The 24,060-nt window shown below is 33.7% G+C and overlaps 1 protein-coding gene across 3 annotated transcripts in view; it reads right to left on the bottom strand.

Moving 5' to 3' along the window:
- Nucleotides 1–24,060, bottom strand: part of LOC138710869 (mannose-P-dolichol utilization defect 1 protein homolog) — a 524,941-nt gene that overhangs the window by 261,092 nt on the left and 239,789 nt on the right. The window contains exon 5 of one of the 3 annotated variants that reach the window (XM_069842044.1): nt 792–20,292. The exons of the other annotated variants lie outside the window; for them this stretch is intronic. Coding sequence (XP_069698145.1) covers nt 20,065–20,292 — 228 coding nt within the window. The 3' untranslated portion in view covers nt 792–20,064. Of the gene's footprint in view, nt 1–791; nt 20,293–24,060 lie in introns of those variants that run through there. 3 annotated transcript variants of the gene reach the window in all.

Genomic DNA, 24,060 nt, shown 5'->3' on the forward strand with positions numbered 1-24,060 from the left:
GGGTGGGGTGAGGTGTGATATAATATGGTAGATATGGTGAGGTGCGGTGCGATGTGATAGATATGGTGGAGTGCGCAGTGATGTGATATGATATAATGTGGTAGAGATTATGGGTGCGGTGTGATGTGGCAGATATGCGTTGTGATGTGATAGATTTGGTGCTGTGTGATGTGATGTAGTGAATACGGTGAAATGCGGTGTGATTAAATAACTGAAGAGTGACAATGTTTGCAAAATGATTAATACCAGCTGTGATACACAAATATGTGACAACGTTTACATGCAATGCCTACTATTTCTTAATATTTCCTCCTCTTGCCTCTCTAATGACCAGTTCAGTCCCAAGATCTCTTCTTGTGAACGATGATCATAAGGTTGGATTGAATGTGGTATTGTATGGTGTCATGTCATACGATGGATGCGGTGAGAAGGATGGTTGTGTGGGTGAGTAGGTGGGATGGAGTGTGGTGGGATGAGTGGAATGTGTTTTGATGTTAGGTGATGTGGTATGGTGAGTGGAGTGTAGCGTACTGAGGTATCATCGGTTGGGTGGAATATGATGTGGAGATTCAGATGGGATAGAGTTTCATGTGATGTGGTATGGTATAGTGAGATGGAAAGATTTTGTGTGTGATGTGGTAATATGGTGTACTGATGGTGGGTGAAGTGTGATATGATGTGGTAGAATGGGATAGGTGATACATGATGGTATGTGATGCGCTGGTTGGGTGGGACAGTGTGCGATGTGATGTTTTCTCTTGTTATATTATTGTATATAATTAAAGACAATATACAGTATTTTAATTAACATTTATTTCAACCAATATTGAAATATTCTTTTCTTTAACAAATATATTTTGCTACTCATTCCATTCTCTCAGTATGAAACTTGACTTAAATTTCAGAACATTGAATCTTTCCGTATACCACTCTTCAACCTGAAACGTTGCACTCTATATAGTATTTAGGTACAAAAGTGTTCAAAATTCAACACACATCACAACATACAAACACGTTGAATAATGACATAAACATACCACCATTAATGATAAACTTTACAGAAAGGTAATTATATAATACATTGAAGATTAAGTCAAGTTTCCTGCATCAACACTTACACGTCTCTCTCACCAAAACCCATTTCAAATTCAAGACCAATTCCTTCAAACAATTGCATGTATTATCAATACAAAAATAATTTAATACCACTTCTATATCGTGAAAATACAATTGAAATACCACTCAAACGTACAAAAAATACAATAAATATGAATAAAAAGCTACAGAAGATACAAAGTAGAACATCTTCAGTAATTGTATTAGTTGCTTTAAAGGCAAAGATGTGAGCAGTTAAGATAAACATTATACACCGTGTTTCACAGCTCACCTTACGTTTGATATTAACTACGGGAAATGTCGAACTTATTTTCAGTCAGTCTATTACAAGATTTTAAAAGCTAGCATAATTTTACTTAGACGTAATCTGATGTCTGAAAGCGTCCACGGTAACAATTGAAAATAACAATTTGGTTTCAAAAGTCCAATTTCTTAGACTAACAGGAAAACATGAATAAATATAAGATTATAATTATAATTATAATTATTATTATATCAATTTATTTTTCTCACTTTTACAATGTAAAAATGCTATATGATAATGATTTACATCAAGTATCACAATGCAGGAAATGCCGGACAATATATGTGTCTAAAACTACTGATATTTTTTGAGTAGTGGTAAAATAGGCTATGCTGCAGATGTAGAGAATGTAGCTGCTGAACCAATGTCTTCAGTATAATGTCATTGGTTGAGAATACTATTGGATGTATGGTGGCTCAGTTGACCTTCCACATCTCCTTGATTTAATAATAATAATAATAATAATAATAATAATAATAATAATAATAATAATAATAATAATAATAATAATAATAATAAAGAGGACATGAAAGTGAAAAGAAGCAATATTAGATTTCAAAATTCCTCTTTAAAAAATATGCCCACGACATAATAGAATCTTAGGTTGATAAAAACGCACCTAACGCATGCTTAAATGATGACATTTTTTAACACATAAGCTTCATTTCTGCTATTCAGTATCAGATATCACTAATGAAAGCTGAATGGTTTGTATAGGAAATATAAAACTTAAATTGAAAATATTCAACACGTAATATCAGAATGCTACAATATGATCCAGTTCCAGATTATATTGTGAGAGATACAAGATTGTGATTGATACTGCGTGGGCGAGCTCACATGTGTGGAGGCGTTATCCTGCCAATAACACTCCATGACCCCCTTACGTTATCACGTGTCATAACTTGTTACTGGACAAGATAATGCCCAGCCTCCACAATGTGAATTCGCTCACGCAATGTCAATCACAAACTTATTTATTTCTTACTACAGTGCGTATACTAACTGGCTCCGCAGGTGAAGTGGCAAGCAGAACGCGGGGACTCGAGGAGTTGTGTTGGTATCGTGCAAGTAAAGTCAATGACCTTGGCCGCATTAAATGGTGGAGGGTGGGAGGGAGAGAAGTAATATTCCTACGTATTCAAACCAGGCGCTACACAGTATCAACTTTAACATTGCTGCCGGTTGGAATACTGCCGCTTGCTTCACTGCGGAGCCAGTTAGTACACTCACTGCATAACTATCAATTAAGCCATGAGAAAGTAGTCAAAATGTTGTGCCAAAATCGCCCTTAAAAATATTTTGTTCCATATAATCCATACAAGATAAGAAAATAATTCATCAAATATACACTAGGAAAGATGTACTCTTATACTGACAGAACTGATGCTATGGTGTGAAGATAAATCCAAACAAGACGATGACCATAGTTATCGGAAGAAAAACAAAGAAGGTAAACGTGCGAATTCTAAATAAGGTAGTACAGCCAGAGGACAGCTTCAAATACTTGGGGTGTATTATAAGCAGTAACTTGAACTGCTGCCTGTAAATCAAAAGGAGGATAGCAATGGCAAAGGAAGCTTTTAATATTATAAAAAGGGCATTTTCTGCGGACCTCTGTAAAAGAGTAGTAAAGTGCTTTGTGTGGAGTGTGGCATTGCATGAGGCAGAAACATGGACATTACGGCGAAGTGAAGAGAAGTGACCAGAAGCATATCAAATTTGTATATGAGGAAGAATGGAGCGTGTGAAGAAAGAATAATCTTTAAACTCATCAGGAAGAGAAAAAGGAATTGGTTGGGTCACCGACTCAGAAGAGAGAAGGATGTACTGGAAGGAAAGATGAACGGAAGAAGTGTTCGGGGAGGGGGAGAATATATTAGATGATAAACGACATTAAGATACACGAATAACATGTGGAAGCAAAGAGAGAAGCAGAAAATAGGAAAGATTGGAGAATGCTGGGTTTTTAGTGAAAGACCTGCTCTTGGGCAGAAAACTATGAATGAATATTAAAATTCTGGCCAATATTAACAAATAAAGTCGCTTTAAATAAGCAATCTCAAACACATCAAATTTACAGTCTGAATTCACAATAAATATATCAAATGTGGAAGATAACTGGTATGAAAATCTTGTGTAAAGTTATAGTAGCAAGACGAATAATTGTACTCTCTTTATGAGGCTCACAAAATGTCTAATTCATATTAATACAAGAGACTGTGCCGTTGAGTACATGCAACATCGTCCGAAGACATTTCAGTTAAACTTACGGTTATAGTCGGCAAGCAGATATATAATAAATATAGTTCAGTGAACGTCATATTTGTAATGTCTATGGAAACCTGTGAAATCAGAGTTCATGAAAAGCAACGTAGTGTTTAACTTTTTCTGAATGACTGCACGTATCAGCTGACATTTTATTTTATATATCTGTATCCCAATTACAAGAAATATTGCAATCTAGATAATTAAATGTTGAACTTGTTAAAAAACATTTACTCAAGTTGTTTTAACTCCTACTGGGTATCTTCTCTAGAATGCCTGAGAAAATTTTCAAATTATATTCATTTCCAATTTGATTACGTACATGAACTGTCTTCTCAAGTTTATCTTCTATATTTGGTACAATAACCTCGTAAGTTAAAACGTTAACACCAATCTCTCCAATTCGAATCCTAGATGATTCTAATTTTTCCATCTGTATACAATTTCGTCAAACTTCTCAACTTGTATTGATAAGATTAGACATATGGTCTCTGTCCCATCTTCTACAGAGAGATTCTATCCAATGTGTTATCGGTCGCTCTGAGTCTCATTATTTGTTTTGGCAATCTATCATCTTGCATTCTATATACATGGTGATACCAGTTTCTTCTATATTTATCTACTTTATCAGTCAAATTATATATTTGTAACTGATGTCTTATTTCAGTGTTTCTGACTTGATCTCTGAAGGTATAGCCTGCTAATGGTTTTAAAAATCTCATTTCTGCACTGTAAATTCTCCGTTTGTCACTTCTTTGTAGTGTCGAGTTTTCACTACCATATGTTAAAACTGGCACTGCCATCATCTTATAAAATTTTAACTGTGCATCAGTTGTTGTTTCGTTAATTTCGTTCATATAAATGTTAAACAGAGTATGCGATAATAAACATCCATGTCCTATACTCTGATTTATTATTATACAGATTGTAAACGATATATACAGACTGTACATGTCGGTCTACAAAACGTGATTTGTAGTGAAATTTGTATTTTTTCTTCAATTTTTGTTTTTAATTCCTACAATATCATGTTTTTAGGATTAATAGTAGTCTAATATTTACTGTTCGAGTAAATGTGAACGTCACTGCCAAAGCCTTCCGTCCAACACACGTTAACACTACGACAACAGAGAGACAACAGAATACCCTGATTTGTAAACAAGAATATCAATATAGTTGCAATATACGTGACGGACCGAAGTAAATAATGACGGTCTACTATCATTTTCAAAAAAGTTAGACTAATAGGAAAACCACAAAAGTTACAGAAAAGTTCCATCAGACTTTTTTGTTCAGTAATTTATGTTCTATCGCCAGTATTTTTCTTGCAGTTTATGTCGTTTACACTCTAAATAGACGACTGTGATCATCCAATAGCTAATAGATATTAGGAAATTTTATGTTTCTTCTAAAATTAATGATGTTTTGTTTAGTCTTTTTCAATTATTTCTAATTGTGCTACTTCTTATTCTTTTTCTCCTCCATTGTTTTATTATTTTTTTTACATTATAACAACAATTTTATGGTAAGCTTTGTCTTCTAGGCAGCCTTCATTTGGAGGAAGCTGAATAAAATTTATTCGAAATAAACTATATAAAAGAATGTCCTAATAAAATAACGAAAAATAAAGTTTAAACCAAGTTAATTATTGCAAGTATCCAAGTACGGTGAAGCTATGTAATGGTTTCTTTCCCATTAATATTTTATTAAGACGAACTGTGAAACGTGCTGTATATTATTTTCAGTAATCATTATCAGAAAGCTATAGTGAACGTGTGGAAAGCTTGCACATATAAACTACAATATAAGTTTCAAATTCATACAAGATTTCACACAATTACATGTATATATGATAACTACAAGTTATTTAATTCAACTCTAACGTAAGAAATATTAAGATAATAAGATACTTTTGCTTTATCCTGCTACTTGCTATAACAAGAAAATACATTTACAATGAAATCAGAGCATCTGAATAATTGATTTGTGGTATAATAACCCCACATTGTACATACATATACGTATGTAATTACAGTGTTTGTTTACAGACGACAAGTTCCCACCAGACTTTTAAACTACTGGATCTCCTCTATTCCAGAAGAGAGGGTTCGCATACAATATTAAAAGAAAATCAACTGATATACTCCTGCTTCAGTAATTAGTCTTAATTTACGCTTGCAAAATACAAAAATAAGTATAAAGAAAAGAAAAGAAATTCCTTTACAAACTATTAAATACTGACAAACATCAATATACAAATTACTAAATCCATCGCTTCAATTTAATAGAGGTGGGGAGTGATAGAGTTTTGATGTTACAGCTCCGGAAAAATCGCTGTGACGGATAATAGTGATTTTTTCGCTGTGATTTTGTGTTGGGATAATTCTTGGCGATTGTGAATGTTTCTCATCACGAACCGACAGTTCGACCCTCCCCAAGTACTAACATTGTAACTCTTTTTTTTTTTTTTTTACATTTTTTCAGGAGATGAAAATGAAGTTTTAAAATGATCGTGTAAATTAGTGTATACCCACTACAAGAACGCAAGAGATACCGGCTAGAAACCCACCTTAGCATGTGCAATACAACTTTCTCACCACCAATTACAAAAGTTCTTCTGAAGCAATGTTGCATAAAGGAATTTCACAGATTTATTACAGGTGTATTTAAGACCTTGTAGAAAATAGCAGTATTTAGTAACAGTGTCCTATTTATTCTTTTGCAGCCAAATTTGTAACTTTTAAAAGTATAGTTATCATGTTGAAGTGTATGTGTTGTAGAGGATGCTTGATTTGTTGTGTATGTGAGTCATAGTTGTGGGATGCTTGATTGTGTTTGTGTGATTATTGTGTATTAATTTATGATGTTAGGGAAAGTTGCTTAATTGTGTTATAGAGTACCGCTATAAGAAATGTTATGTTTATGTGTGGAACTGTTTTCTGTATGTCTCAATTGATGACTGATGTTTGATTTGCAATCTCAATGTTTAAATTACGGATTGTTTAGGTTTTATTTCCACTGTGTAAGCTAATTTATTTTTGTTTTCAATTTGTTTTATGCTTAGGCCTATTTTTTGTGTAAAACTATAGCCCTAGCATACATATGTAAAATAGGGCTACCCCCCATTGGAGATACAATAATAAAATTAGTGTATGCAAAAATGTAGAGTAACAATAAGATTCTACATACAATTGGGAAGATTTAGAGCTATACAATGATAGTACTGGGAGAAAAAGAAACAATTTAAGACCATATTAACTAGGACAACTCAAAACCATAAAAAATTGAGTTACAATGTTAGTACTTGGGAGGGTCGATTGTTTATGTTTATCGCTTTTCTGCGAATTGAACTGACATACCAATGCTATGTCTTACATAAACAATAGTGATTAGCGCGGCGAGTATACTGAAAACAAAACAAGCTCTGAACTCTGTTATCGCGATGTGTTGGAGCGTATGATTATGTGAATCATTCCTGGAAGAATATAGCGAATCCATTAACTTTAGTGTCAAAGAGTTGCCGATGTTAACCTTTTGAATGAGGCAAAATTAATTATATTCCAGTTACGTTTCCATGCGTAAATCAGTCGCCATCGCTGTGAGTCACATACCCGGCAGAAATGGCGATTTCTCAGAACTGTGATTTTGGAACTGTAGTCACAGTCCGAACTAGTGACAAAACTGTCACAGCGACAAAATCACAGGTCTTCAAATCACACCCCACCACTACAACTAAACTCAAGCTTAATAATGTCGTTAACACTAACCGCTCAGAAAGCGTCCGTAAACTTTTACACAAGATCATGAATAGTCGCGAAGTGCAAGCAACAAGAAATGTTGCACTTAATATTGGACAGATAAAATATTTTCGGATTATTTTATCTAGATGGGCCTTAGTACATTCCAATAATTCAGAACAGGTAAAATATCTCGCTGGGTCCTAGGACATTCCAAGGATTCAGAACAATCAACTGCTGACTGTATAAAAATTTTAAAATCTCGGGTGGGAACTTTCTCTCTATATTAAGCACAGACTACATCCAATTTTAAACAAAAAATATTAATATTATTTAAAGATTACAAAAGAGATTATATAGCTAAGAAATGTGATATGCTCATTTTTAAACTATTTCGAGAAAATGCTAAAATTATTAAAAGATTTTCCAATTGTATAGTAATTGTATTAATAAAACATTGGCTGTAATTTCACAAAGTTTAATGTAGTGTGAGCTTCTAAGATGTTCACACGGTGTCATAGATGTAAAGGCATCCACGTTTCGGAGCTAGATATGGATCTCATCATCAGGGATGATATGGAGAGGAGGAACCTATCTATTAAGATTTGTCACCAAGAGATATTCTCCAGGACTAGACCAATAAAAGAATGTATCTGTTGGATCTTTCGTAAAGGTTCTGGACTGAACCAGTGACAGAACCTATTTGCTGATCCGTTACCAAGTACCATACTCCTGAACTACACCAGTAACGAAATGTATCTATTGTATCCGCTGCAAAGAACTATTGCCTTGTACTGTAAAAGTAAGGGAACCTATTTGTTGAATCTGTTACCGAGACGTACTGGACTGGACCAGTGACAGAACCTATACGCCTATGTCGGTTACATTACTAAGGGTTATTCTCTCAGACTAAACCAGTGACGAAACCTATTTATTGATGTTACCAAGAGCTATTCCTCTGGACTAGACCAGTAGTGACGTTATCTATCTGTTGGATATGCTACCACGGGCTATTCTTCTGTACTGGACCAGTGACGAAATCTGTCTGTTAGATACGCTAACAGCAGTTATTCTTTTCGACTGAACCAGTGACGGAATCTATCTGTTGGATACGCTACCAGGAGCTGTTCTTCTGGACTGAAGCAGTGAAAGAATCTAACTTTAGGATACGCTATCAAGAACTATTTTTATGTACTGGACCAGTGATGGAACCAATTTGTTGGAACTATTGTTGTGCACTGGATCAGTTAACGAGCTCTGTTTGATCTGTCACCAAGAGCTATTCTCCTAGAATGAACCACAAATAAAATCTATTTGTTGGATCCATTATCTCCTGGACTGAACAAATAACGGAACCTGTTAGATACGTTACCAACAGCCATTCTTCCGGACTGAACTAGTGACGAAGCCTATCTGCTGACATGTTACCAAGAACTATTCTCCTGGACAGAATCAGTGCGGAGCTTATCTATTCATACATAACAAAGAGCTATTCTTTTGGACTGAATCAGTGATGCAGCCTATCTGATGGTTACGTTATGAAGGACTATTCTCCAGGACTGAACCAGTGAAGAAATCTATCCGTTATATACGATTCCAAGATCTATTCTTCTGGACTGTGCAAGTGGTGGAACTCGTTTGTTAGATTTGTCACTAAGAGCCATTCCCCTAAAATTAACTAGCAATGGAATCTATTTGTTGGATCCAATAACAAAAGCTATTCACCTGAACTTGACCAGTAACGGAACCTATTTGTCTGATATGTTAACAAGAGCTATTCTTCCGGACTGAACCAGTGACAAAGTCTATCCGTTGGTTACGTTACGAAGAGCTCTTATCCAGGACTGGATCAATGACGGAACATAGCTGTTGGATACGTTACCAAGAATAATTCTCCTAGACTGGACTAATAACTGATCCAATAGATTGGTTCGCACTATCTCAGCTTTTTATCTGATGTAGCCGATATGTAACTTCAAAACTTTGGATGTTTGTACCTACACTATCTCATTGTGCAAACACTCTAAGAGCTCAAACTAATAGTATTAGTAATTTACATGGTTTCAGCTTATGTTATGATATTATTATGGCTTATTTTTACTTCAGAGGTACACTCACAATTCAGCCTTGCACACACTATTGACTTATTCAGTTCGCCTCTGCATTCTCTACTCTGTTAAGTGCATTGTCTGTTGAAGTCTCTGCCATCTCGAAATATCCTGCAGAGACAACAGCAGTCTCAACAGATATGCACACTTGAATGACATCTATTAGAAAAGCAGGAACCTGGTGACATGAGGAAAAGATGACCGATACATTTTGCATGGAGTCCCCTCTATTAAGACAAGTTCTTTTACGTATAGTAGTACTGCGAAGCGAAATTCTGACTTACTTCCTTCCTCAAAGATACATTCTATGAATTTTTATCGCCTCTTATAATCCATTACCTTTGATCGGTTTTAGTCTCACGAGTGACAAGAATGCAGCAACCATTAGACAACGGTGGCTGACACGTCACAAATATACTTATTTAGTATAATTCAAGTATATTCTTGTTTATACATATTTTGTGGTAATGAGATTGTTCTATTAATGTATATTTAGATAAAGTTTATTTTCTATGCCAGAGTTATAATTTTATAACTAAAATTACTTATTCAAAGTCTTTCAGATAAAATTAATTGAGGTAATGAAACGCTTAAAACCAGTGGTGACCAAATCGTGCTTTTTGTGCAAGAGCATTCTTCGCTGCTCACGAAAAGTATGCGAGCGCAAATCGTCCCAATGCTTACACTGCCACTGCTGTTTTTTTTTTGCACGTGTGTGTACATAGTGCTTCGTAAGAGCAGCAGAGTTGGTCAGCACTTGCTTAAACTCAGCAGATATAAGCCCTGTGCAATGTTTTAATCTCGTTCAGGAACACTAGAATTCCATCCTCAAAAATAATTAGATAAATTTTAAGAGAGACTACATTTGTTCCTTACACTATACACCTATATTTTCATCACCCATACTTCTTACGTTGTCACATAATATACATACATTTTAACGAGGTATACTAAAAAGTTTTTCTTAAAATCCATACCTACTATTGACTCTCAATGCTATACATTTACGGTCTTACTAATAAAAAGTCTCATACAGACGCTTAACTGTCTAACACTTTTATACTGAAGATCTTTTTTTAATCACTATATATTTCGTCTATAACAATAAAACTGTTATAGAATTACGTCATAGTTTCATCATTAATTTATTACGGAAGATTAACAGAATAACTGAGTTTTCTTATTGTATCCGATAGTGTGTGCTAGTGTGCCGCACTAAGTATCGATAGTGCAACTGGGCCTGATCGATTACCGCGCTATATTTTGATCAAAGATGCAGCTATAGCAATATTATTCTAATTATGTATGGTACTTTTTGATTTTTTGTTCTGTGGTTACAAGGCAATAGCCATCATAAAATGACAATCGATACGAACAGCTATTAGAGAGGTGGCCGTTTTTTCCTCTGTATACGGCGCTTACACGGGGGTTTCGTGTGTATAACTATAGCAAAGCAATTACCATGTATAGCTACACACTGCTTATACATCCATTGCTTATGCATGGTTTATTAGAAATGTTTTCTGACCCAATTCCGCTTCAGTCTCGTATAAAAATTTTATACAGTTCATCAGTAAGACCGTTTATGTACAGATTTTAAGATTAAACGTATTTCAGAGAAGACATAGAAGAAATCACAGAAAATATTAATAATACTTAATTTGTACATCTTAAAACTTCATAATTTGCTTTCTCGTAAATAAAAGATACATGTGAAACTATTTATTAATCTTGCTAAAAAATGAAATGAATTTAAAATTACTGTATACAAAATACACAAAATTCCATATACTATATTACAATGTCTCGTCCATATTGATTTCAGGTTATTTAATATATTTTTTACTAATTTACGGCGTTTAAAACTATTACCCTGCGCTTCAAGAAATTTACTTTTCACCTCGACAGTGTGAAGTAATGAATCGTGTAAATAATATAAATATTAAACCTTAGTAAATAGAATAAAAGTGAAAACTACAAAAATGTACTGATAAAACAAATTTAATTTCAAACTCAAAATGTAAAAGTAACATATTTAACAAAAACTGTAACTCTGACACATATAAAAATGAAAATGTTCAAAGTAACCAACTTAGTTATGAATGATGAATGTTTCGTTGAAATACTGAGAAAACTATTCTATATTTATGTTCCTAACATATCACTGAACACAACGTCAAAGGAGTGAAGTACGCCAATTTTGGATTTATGTTAATAAAAAAAATCTAGTTCTGAATCAGAATGTTCTGACATACAAATTTTTGTCTATTTTGAACAGCAGAAATAAGAATATACATTCAAAATTAAATTATTAAACTAAAAGCAATTTAAATTTCTACAAGAATCACAATTACTTTATAAGACTTCTTTTAAGACGTCCATGAGTATATAAATATTTAGAAAAATAATTTTAATTTGTGATTTTATTAAAGATAATTACTAGCCATTTCAGTCCAAGAAACAGATATTTGATTCCCTCTTCTGTTGTCAATTTTTCTAAATATTGAAATAAAGTGACTAATTTAATTATGATTATACAGCTAAATGTGTGCGATTACTTAATGTTGAAACTTAATTCTTTTAATTTGGGAATTAATAATAATAATAATAATAATAATAATAATAATAATAATAACAATAATAATAATGCAGTGAAGTGTACAAATGTAACAGAAACTGTAATAAATCAATTCAAACACATTTAAAGAATATTTCACGTTATACTGGACATCAAAAAACTAATTTTGTTTTCCTAGTATTCATTCAGACTTACATAATTGAAGAGTCCACTGCAAGAATGATGGAAGTCACTTTCTTGTCGAAACTGAACCAAGACTGTCACTGCATAGCTTAAGACATATAGAATGTACATACAGAGTTATATGGCATTGTCCAGTAATGATCGGAAAATCACAGTTAAACTTTGAGCGCTAAGCATTTCAAGCTTTCAATTGCTTCTCCTGCAAAATGTATTCCAAATTACATCCATCATTCTTGCAGTGGACTCTTCAATTACATAGGTTGGATAAAAAGTAATGACAACACTGCTGTCACGTGACGATGGTGCGTTCGAGAACTGCCAGCTGTGTGGACATGAACAAGGACTGTGAGTTAGTGCAGCCAGCGGCGACAGTACTCTGTTAATCTACTGCAGTGTGTAGAACGTTCACTTTCATAGGGATAGTGCGAGCGCCCTAAGACCATCCTTACAAAACTAGAGCAACGTTCCTGAATCAAAATTGAAATGGCACGAGGTCATAGTGCACAAGAATGTTTTCAGGGACTGCGTGAAGCATGTGGCGATGCAGCGTTGCCATATCGCACAGTTGCACGATGGGTTAAAGCGTTCCGGGAAGGCCTTGTTGCACCGGTACCAAAGGGAAGGTGACGACTTTCTTGGATGAATCGTCGCTATGGACGAAACCCGGACTCGCTCGTATGAACCAAACTTGAAACGCCAATCAAATGAATGGGAGCATCCCGGTTCTCCTCGTCCAAAGAAAGTGCGCCCTACACAAAGTGCTGTGAAGGAGATGTTCATTGTGGCGTATGACATTGATGGGGTAATACTCCACCACGCTGTACCTCCAAGGCAGACGGAAAACGCGGACTACTGGAACATCCACCGTACTCACCCGATATGATCCATGCGATTACGATCTTTTCACCAAAGTGAAAGAACCACTGCGAGGGACCCGGTACAATACCAGAGATGAACTTATCCGTGCTTTAGGGCGGTCAATACGAAACATCAACAAAGATGGACGCACTGATGGTGTACGACGCCTTCCAAACATTTGGCAAAAGGTAATAAATAAGGGGGGCGACTATATAGAAGGTACGTAAATGTTGTACCCCTGTGAATAAAGCCATGTCAGAAATATCGAACTGTTGCCATTACTTTTTATCCAACCCAAGTATAAGTATAGGTCAGATGTTTGGCAAAATTCCTTCTATTACTGGGTTGACATACGTCAAAATTATATAAATGTAAATGCATTTCGAGGTATTCAGGAGTGATAGGGCCTATTTAAGCTCTTTCTGACTATTTTACGAATAAACGCCTATTTTTTTACTTTTTTTTTGTCTTTATAAAGAAACTAAGAGATTATTTACTTTCTATTTTAAGTTATTCTAACAACCAACTTTTTATTTTCTTCGCTGTATTCTTCTCATGTACAAGTTCAATGTTGACTGTTTCACAGATGTAACCCTTTACAGAACTTATTTCATTACATAAACGAGATGACAAGTAGCCTATGCTTAAAATCTCCTCCCACCCAGCCAATTGACATTACTGAAAATGCAAATTGCATTGCCTCTAAATAATAGCTTACAGGAAATAAAATCTGCCAGATATTGAAAGGTTATACTGCAGTTGTGGTAGGCAGAAGTCCATCTACAGTAGTTTGCTTCAAACATGCTCCAGTTACGTCAGATGAAGTAGAATTATTTTTTCTGTGATGAAAACTGTTATATCTGATATAAGGCAGAATTTAAATAAGTACCTTGCAGTACTGTGCAACGAATAGCAAGGTCTAATGCATGAATTTCCCATAAATTAAGTGATCAATATATTATGCCTTTTCTTAAACTTAAAGTGATCTTTCCACATCTTTAATTGCCTTTTATCCTCCTTATTTTGTCTCATAGATTTACAACGTCTTTTTTCATATTTTAATTGCCTATTTTGCCTGAACATCCGGGATCTATCATAAGACTACAAACAAGAGGAAGACGAGAAACTGAAAAATAACACAAAACGCAATTCCGGGTACGTATTTAAAATTTCAAGTAATACTAAAATTTATTTATGAAGTAGGAATGTCTGTCAATTTATATTTTTTATATAATTAGCAAGACATGAGCCATCAGTAAAAGAAGTATTTAGTCTTTGATATCTTGTAATATTTTAGATATCAGTAACAAATAAATTGAGCATGCAGTTATCAATTTTATATGTTACACTTTCAATATAAGAAATATATACACAGTTCTTTTCAACACAAACTAACAATAATCAATCTCTCAGACTTAGAATTTCAGCTTGTAGGAGAAGTACTGATTCTTGAGTTTGTAAAAACTAAATTTTATTTCCAATTTATTTACATTTACATAAATTGTATGTAGTAATATATATTATATCTATTTCGTACTATTATTCTTATTCATTTACTTTGGCAACTACATTTGTAACACTAACTATTTAAGAATACTGTACTATCTTAGAGCCAGAGGTGAGGAATGTAAAATGCATTTTTTATATATAGTGCTCAAAATGCAACTATATAATTTTACTTTCAGTTAACACATTATTCAAATTTTCTTTAAAATATAAAAAGTCATAAAAGGGAAAATAAAAAAAAAAATACTCAAGAAATTTAATTTATGATAAATGCTCTCCATTAAGTTTTAGTGTTTAAATTAACAATTTTTAATTTCAATATAAAAATCATACTTGGAAAAATTAAGAAGACAAATAAATTACTCAAGAAGTTCAGTTTATGCTAAATGTACTTAAAACATAAGTCATACTTACAAAAATTTAAAAAATATATTTTTAAAGAAATTCAGGTTAAGATAAATGTTCTTCATTAAATTTCACTATTTAAATGAGCAATTATGTTTTAGAATACAAAAAGGCAGACGTGGGAAAATTAAAGAATTAATCATTTAATCAAGACATTCAGTGTACAGTATGCTAAATGTTCTTCATTAACAAGGAGAGGACATGCTCTGTATATCACCGAATGGAATAAGATTGTGTGAGATGAAAGTACAAGACGTGCTGTTTAAAGTCATGCCTGGTATGGGTGGCCAATGACCCCTCGTTTTGGAAATATTGGCTATTGTTTGTGACATACTTCCGTTAGGTGATTAATAGGGAAGCATTAGACTGTGTAACAGCGTAGCCCATATGGTTGGATGCTGAGTTGTTATCCAAGCAACCTAAATTCGAATCTTAACTGGTCCTTTTTTTTCTTTTAATAATGATTAATATTGTGATCACAGTAATCTATTTACATATCTATACTAATAATAAATCTGTAGCCGAAATTTTTCTGGTAATTTTCGATTTTCCAAAAATAATTAGTCCTAACATATACAATTAACCACCCTGAAACCGAAAATCGCTTTTTTGAAATTTTTGTTTGTATGTCTGTCTGTCTGTCTGTATGTTTGTTACCTTTTCACGCGATAATGGCTGAACGGATTTCGATGAAAACTGGAATATAAATTAAGTTCGTTGTAACTTAGATTTTAGGCTATATGACATTCAAAATACATTATTTAAAAGGGGGGTTATAAGGGGGCCTGAATTAAATAAATTGAAATATCTCGCTTATTATTGATTTTTGTGAAAAATGCTACATAACAAAAGTTTCTTTAAAAATAATTTCCGATAAATTTTATTCCTTGAAAAATTTTGATAGGACTGATATTTAATGAGATAAATGAGTTTTAAAATTAAAATAACTGCCATCTAAGGCCGTGTAATGAATTAAAAAACAAATGACTTCGTCTATAAGGGGCCTTGGACAGCAACAATCGAAAGCTATGAAAGATAGCCTACAGATAATGTTTCTGTGTTTGTATGAAGTAATATCAGAAGCTAAATTAACAGATTTGTATAATTAATTATTAATTCACCATTGGAAAGTGTAGTTTCTCTAGATGGACATAATGCTATAATGTTATTACAGTAACTTCTGAGTGAATCGAGGACAGGTAAGATTAAAATAACTTCTTATGCACAGAAAACTTGATAGGCTATTCTGTACATTCGTTTCCTGTATTTCCTAAAATAATTTTTATGATCAAATGAGTGGTCTCTGGATCAAAATGATCGCATTTTAATTATGCAAACACAATTTAAATTAAGTAACATAATAAACGATTTATCCTTATATCAAACACGAATGTTCCCTGGACCAAATGTCCTATTTTAATTATGTAATTAGTTTATATTTATTTCTAACGGGTGCAGCGGAGCGCACGGGTACGGCTAGTATATCATATTTCTCAATGCATTGAACGCTTCATCATGTCTTAAACAAATTATAATTAGCTAACATTGTATTGTAAAGGATAAACAATGAAATATTGCTCATGTAGGCAGGTAAGATGTGTCACTGGTGTCTATTCTGTTTCTGTAGCAGCTATTCCACTTCATTTTGTCCCGATTCATTATGATAAATGTCATAAAAACACACAAAACATACATATTTCCTGCACCATGCACAGCAAATGAAAGAAGGTTGTCCACAGTCACACATATTTTTCCGCACTTCTACTGCGAAACAGATATCATTCACATTCACAAACACTTTTCATTCGTTTATTAATTTTGATGCATACCACGCATATTTCAACATGGCTTTGAATATAGGAGCTGACAACTGAAAGTGAATAAAAAATAAAAAATAAATAATAATAATAATAATAATAATAATAATAATAATAATAATAATAATAATAATAATAATAATATCAAGCTTTAAAAAATGAGAAGGAATTAGGATTCGAACTCAAGTTGCCTGGATGACAACTCAGCATCCAACCATCTGAGCTACGCCGTTATACAGTCTAATGTTTTCCTATTAGACACCTAACGGAAGCATGTCACAAACAATAGCCAATATTTTCAAAACGAGGGGTCATTGGCCACCCATACCAGGTATGACTTTAAACAGTACGACTTAGACTTTCATGTCACAGAATCTTACTTAATTCTGTGATATACAGAGCGTGTCCTCTCCTTGTAAATTTCACTACTTAAATTAGCAATTTCACTTTAAAAATATAGAGTCACACTTGTGAAAATTAACAAGACAAATAATTTACTTAAGATGTTCAGTTTATGTTATATGTTTTACATTAGGTTTCACTGTTTAAGTTAACATACCAACACATTATGATTTTAAAATGTGAAAAATAATATATAAACACTTGTTTCAAAGCCTTGGCTTGAATTCTGTATGCATTTCATTCTGTTAGTTATCCCCCCCCCCCTAAAAGTGAAGTTCTGAACTATCTACTTAATATGTCCGATTGCTGTGGCCAGGATTCTTTCATAGGCAGGTTAACTAAAGAATCCAATCTTAAAAAAATATATCTCTATTCATTATTATAAATAACCTACGTTGTATTTAATTAATATGGGATTTCAAACATTCTAAATCAAAACGAAATACGACTAGAAACAAACAGTATTGATTTAATAACATGCTTTGTACTAAGAAGCCTTTTTCTAATATTTATATAATTTCCCACAAATATTCTATAAGATAGTGTGATTATTCAAAGAATGGTTGCAAGAATAAAAAGCTGTAACAGTGTGATATGAAACTTCAGAAAATCTAGTGGTGAAGGTTGATATACTCAAGAGAAGAGTGAAGAAAATATTATCTAACAAATTATCTTATTTTAAAGTACATATATTCAGTTTCTCTTCTATTAGGTTATTGCTTCAGAAGTTACTACAGTCAAGACATAATACAGGGTTAAGCAAACCACTCTCTGGGATATAACACACTTCTTGCAGTGTTCTAGTTTTTACAGTCCACTTTATCTACTAGGACGGGTCTATAATTTTAAATTGTGAGACAGTTAAAATGTTAGAATGATAAGGAACGTTTTCTCTAACATCTAATTAATGTGTCTGATATGGAAAGAGTGAAGTTACTGAAGCAAAGTGCATCAAAGTAAATATTAGAAAAATGTTTTAATGATATTCTGGTCAATTTGTGTCATTTTGCAATTTTTTTTATCAAAATACAACATTTATATCACAAATGCGTACGTTATAGATAAACACCTTCTCCAACATTAAAACATGATATTTTTTTAAATTTAAAACAAGATTTTGAAATTAATATAGATGGATTCATTTTTTATTATTAAAAATATGCACTGTGAATTTGTAGAAAAGCAAATTATTTTGGCAGTACAAATAGATTACATAATATGTCATGCTAGAAACTAAAAATAATTATATATTATGACACTACATCATTACAAGAAAGCAAAATAATTCTGAATGTTGCAGTTTTCATGAATGACAATCAGTAGTCATGAATATCAACAATTTCAGTAATTTCTTACTTGTATGTTGTTCAGAAATACAATGTAGAGTTTAGAAGAAGATGGAATAACATAGGAATTGTTTATAATTATATTTATTTCATACATCATTACTAATTCATGGCCAATTCTCCTTATTGAAATGTAAGGTTAGAATACATAAAGGAAAAGAAAGTAAACACAAAATTAGAATTTTGAAATTTAATTATTTATTACAATTGTAATATAAAACGTATGCTAATACATTTGCCATAAAATTTATTAAATTTTTAGAAAATAAACATAAAGTTCATAATTTGATTTAGCCTCTTGAACAATTAAAATACTTTAAAGAAAATTACGGATAGTTTTTTTCATCGTTACTATACTTCGTTCCATGATGTCTGACAGGAGATTTAAACATTACCGGCAGAAGAAGAGAGAAGTATAATTGCTATTGAACCAATGGCAGAAGTCTCATTCTACGCTTGACCTGAAGTTGGACGGTCTAAAACGTTCTATCCCCGCCGAACTTTAAGTCAAATGTGGAATGAGACCTCTGCCATTGGTTGAATGACAATATACTTCTCTCCTCCTCTGCCGGCAATGTTTACTTCTCATGTCAGACATTATGGAACGGAGTATAGATGTAAGCTAATCAGAATAATAGCATTTACACGGCAGTAATTTTATTGCCATAATAAGAATTTACATAACGTGAGTCATTTTTTTAATATCTTCATATTCTATTTTTGTAAGGTGGCTGTGAGAAGGAGGTTCTCCTGCTTGTGGTATTAAGCGAAAAAGTTTCATGCAAGATTTGCGTGTAAACGAGGGTAACATAACACATTGCTGTCAATTCAAAATATTAAATCTGATATTATTTAGACAATTTATGTACAAATTAATTGTCACTTAGGTACATATAATTTTAATGGAAGATACCAAGAAAGATATATATGGAAGAGCTTCCTTTTATCAAGAATGTAACACGAAGAACTTCTTATTTTCATTGTAAGAAGAGTTTATCAATTAATAATCTTCGAAATGGAGACATATTAATCACAATTTTTTAGATTTAGAAGTAATACATTACAATATCTTTTCATAGGAAAAGTAGAAGAACGTTCTAAAATAAAAGAGGCAAACATTTGTAACATTTTTGTTTAACTTAGTCAACTTCATGAACATAATACCAATTTATATGCTTAAAGACTGTCATCAAGAATGTAAAAAAAAGAATCTGTTTTCATACGATTTTTAGAAAATAGAACCGAACCATTTTAAACAATTGCTTGTAAATACCATAACAGTTACTTCAGTGCATTATTAAAACATACACTCAGTATTGTAAAATAAATAACTTATTTCTTTAAATCACCAATACCAAAAGAAAACAAGCCAGTCAATATCAAATAACCCTGAAAATGTCAAAGGAAAAAAAAAAAACAGGGCTGGTACTGAGGATTCAAATCTCCTTTTTGTTTTTGTCGGAGTTCCAGTACCAGAGCACTTGGCCAGCAATGATGCCGTTCAAGATGGAGGTGCAGACGAAAGTTAGGATGAGGATGCCGTCTCCAGTCTCCTGAATCGTCGTGAAGATGCGAGCTACTGCTCCCAAGAAGAGCATGAAGCAGGTGATGGCTGACAGCTGTCCCGTGCTCTGGTTCTTGAAGTTGGTGAACGCTTGGATACACTGCAACACAAGAGTTTCCAATTCTTGTCTACTTTATACTATTGTTGGAATTATAATAAATTTACTTTATTTCATGATGCCGCCGAAGTAAAAAAAAAATAAAGTAGTGACAACACTGTCGGGAATGGGTCATGCGCATTCGCATGCGATACGAGACAACTGGGAATCGTAGTTGGAGATATTGTCAATATATTGAGTGATAAAACCGGTTGCTATGACAACAGATGTTGTTGATATGCGTGGTTAAATGTAGAGCACTATTTTTAACTGCTCTAAATTATGTTTACTAAACTTGAGCAGCGATCATGGATAAAAATCGAGGTAGCTCGTGATAGAAATGCATGCCAATGTCATCAAGGGTTACTTGAAGGTAGTGGCAACGGTGTACTATCGTATCGGACGATTGCAAGATGGGTGTCTACATTTCGTAGGGTCGGAATGAGACGGTACATGTGGATCGCACAAGTCGTTCGTCCGTTTGTGACGAACAAGTGGAAGTGCGAGGTCTCCTTGATGTTAAATCATCGCTGAACTGTACGACAATTATTATCCATCGAGGTTGGACTCAGTCATCAAACTGTGTGGACATCCTGAAGAAAAACCACATGAGAAAAGTTGAAGCACGCTGGGTTCCTCATAACCGACAGAATTACAGAAGTGGCACCAATAAAAAATAGCTCAACTGCATCTACAGAGATTCCACAACGAAGGCGACGTATTCCTGCAACATACTGTTGCCATTGACGAGACGTGGGCACGGACATACGAGCCTGAACTAATACGTCAGTCTAATGAATCTCTGTAGCAGTATATATGTTTTTACAGTGAATTACAATAATGTAATCCGCGCGAGTGCTAATGCTAGTGTTTTTAACAGGAGAGAATACAAAGGCATATTTTCAATTTCCTTATTTATAATTTGAATTATTCTTATAAGCCGTTCATTAGACATTTTTACATGTATTTTCTATTGTTGCAGTAGTGGTTTTATTCTGCAATATAAATGATTACGTGGACAAATTACATAATATACAACAATGACTTCTTCTCATATGAAACAGACATACACTTGAACCCAATAGTGACTTACATTTTAGGAATAGGAGATAATAACTCTAGATCAGGTCTGTACAAGGTTTGCGCTCTCCGAGTCGGCTCACAGTTCGAGAGCGGAATGCAGATATTGGCTACCCTCTGCACAAGGATGGACTGGAAGAAGGGGTGATCTCGTACAAAATGTACACAAAAGGAAGTACTAGTACGAGTGTGCATGGAATGAATTCCCGTCCAGTGTTTACAAAACTATCTTGGACTATTATTAATTAATAAAGAAAGATTTATTTTATAGAAATAATAGAAACTCTATAGCTACTTAAATATACAATATCATTTTGTTATATTTTTATTTATAAGTACATCAAAAAGGGGTTTTATGCTGTTGGCAGCTGAAAGGAACAGTACTGATCGCAATGAAACATCAGTTATAGATGTTTATGTCTGCCTTTATTAAAGTTGATAATAGAAAACAGTTGCTCACAAATATAAATGTTGAGCCAAACATAGCAATCATTTTCACAGCCACCTTGTGTAGTCGTGGATATTATTGCTGAGGTTTAGTATTGTAAAACTCAACCAGACTAATAGCATTATTCAAACGGTCTTTAGCCCTTAGGTCACATTGAAGATCAATAAGTTCAAGCTGTAAATCGTATGACACTGTTTCAACTGGTCCTGAAGGAATTTATTATAATAACTTGAAACTTCTTTCCAATTAAGGCAAGATCTTGGAACCTAGAATTAAATTAATTTTGAATTTCAATTAATATTTGCACATAATCCTTTAAAGTGGCTTCATCACGAACAGTTTCTATGGTTGGAAAGTGAGTCATATTATCTTCTCGAAAGTGTAAGTTTACGACTGAAATTCTGTAATTTATTCAACATATTAACCATGAGCTGGCTTTTTCCCTGAAGAGACATATTTAAATTGTTGAAGATTAATAAATTCTAACGTACCCAACCTCATGTAATAATGCAACTTTCAACTCCTGAATCATTTTACTGCGATCTTCACCAACATGTGAACTCTCTATGTGTGAACTAATAATGACGCATTATGTTATGTTTTCCTCTTTCTTTCAAACTTTTGTGGCAGATAAGTATTGACTCCAGCTGCTGTGAAAAAATAAGCATTTTCCCATGCAATATTGAAGGAATTTGCCTGATGATCACTTTTCCGCCTTTTATATTCCTCTATTACGTAGCCGTAGCAAAGTGAAATAGCGACTGATAATACATATTACGCCAGATAGCAGGACTACGTCATTCCGACGTACCTTTCCGGTGAACTTAGACGGCTCTCCCGCACAATGAGCGCCGTTTTGCAGGCCTGCTCTAGAGTGTAGTTTATAGTAATTAACAATAATTATGTCTATATAATAATAGCAATAGAGTTTTAATAACATTATTATTATATTATATTGACACCACTGATTTAAATATTACATTTCAACAGAGTTACACTGTTGTATCATAAACAGTTTAACAGAATCAGTAAAGTAAAGTTACTATTATATCTGTATATATATACAATTATATATTTGATGCAGTAATTGACCCAATTTAGAATGAAAAAGATTAACAAACAGAGAAAATCACAGTCTTTACAAGTACCCAACATAATTGCTAAAATTAAAACTAAAAGAATAAAATGGATAGAATGTGTAGTAAAAGCCCAGAAGGACACGAAATTAAGAGACTGCAAAGGGGATTATAGACTATTTACAGATCTGCATAATAGTAGTGAAGCCCCTTCCTCCAGGTTCTTTCTTGCCTGACTGGGATATCTATGAGGTACGATACATCACCACCAGAGGTGTGGTATACAGGTTTGATAGCTGGAGAGTAATGTGCGGTGTGAAGGATTGTGGAGCTGCCTTGGCAGGTCAGCAAGGAACTCATTCCATTGCGGGTGCAAAAAAAAAAAACTATTTAGCCTGAAGTCTTAGGAATGGTCCATGTCAAGCCCGACAAGCCCTTCTATTCCTGCGAAGTTAATTTATACAAAAGCTCTTACATACAAGGTTCTTCGTCTGCATGTATCTTAGGGAAGCGAGCAGTGCCTCAGAAATTGGTTGCGAATGTGTTCTATTTCTTTCAAGAAATAGATTGTGCAACAAAATGTCAGAGTTAAATCCCAAATCTCTCTGCAGTGCATATGAAGAGAAAGCATGTCACTGTCACTTTGATGATTCGTCCGTCGGACGGGGACGTTAAACCTGGTAGCGTCCTTGGTGCTATTCGACAGGAGTAGGCTATGTGCCGGCACCGAGTTTCCCCTTTTCTCTTCCGCATCTTCATCTTCCTTACCAATTCCCTACACTACACTTACACAAACATATACACATACTCTCACCCTAGTACATGACATAACTTTCCACAGATACAGATCATGCACAGCGTGGCCAGAAGAAATAGTCACAGTCCTGCTATCTATCCGCGATATGCGGAATCCGAATCACGCAAGTGAAGTGGATGGGCATTGGACACACACATATATTTCTTTAAAGTTTAACAATATACTTACTACCCAGTTAACAGTAGCGAGTAGGGTAATGAAATCCAAGCTCCACATATGGATTTAATGTACCATCTCTAAATTTTTACATGAGCGCAAAACGGAAAATTATCCAAAGAATAATTTCATTCAGGGATAGGGATATTTTACGTGCAGTAAATTGAAAACATGAGCATTTCAGCTCTATTTTC

The sequence above is a fragment of the Periplaneta americana genome, chromosome 12 (assembly GCF_040183065.1).
Source record: "Periplaneta americana isolate PAMFEO1 chromosome 12, P.americana_PAMFEO1_priV1, whole genome shotgun sequence".
Classification (NCBI taxonomy): Eukaryota; Metazoa; Arthropoda; class Insecta; order Blattodea; family Blattidae; genus Periplaneta; species Periplaneta americana.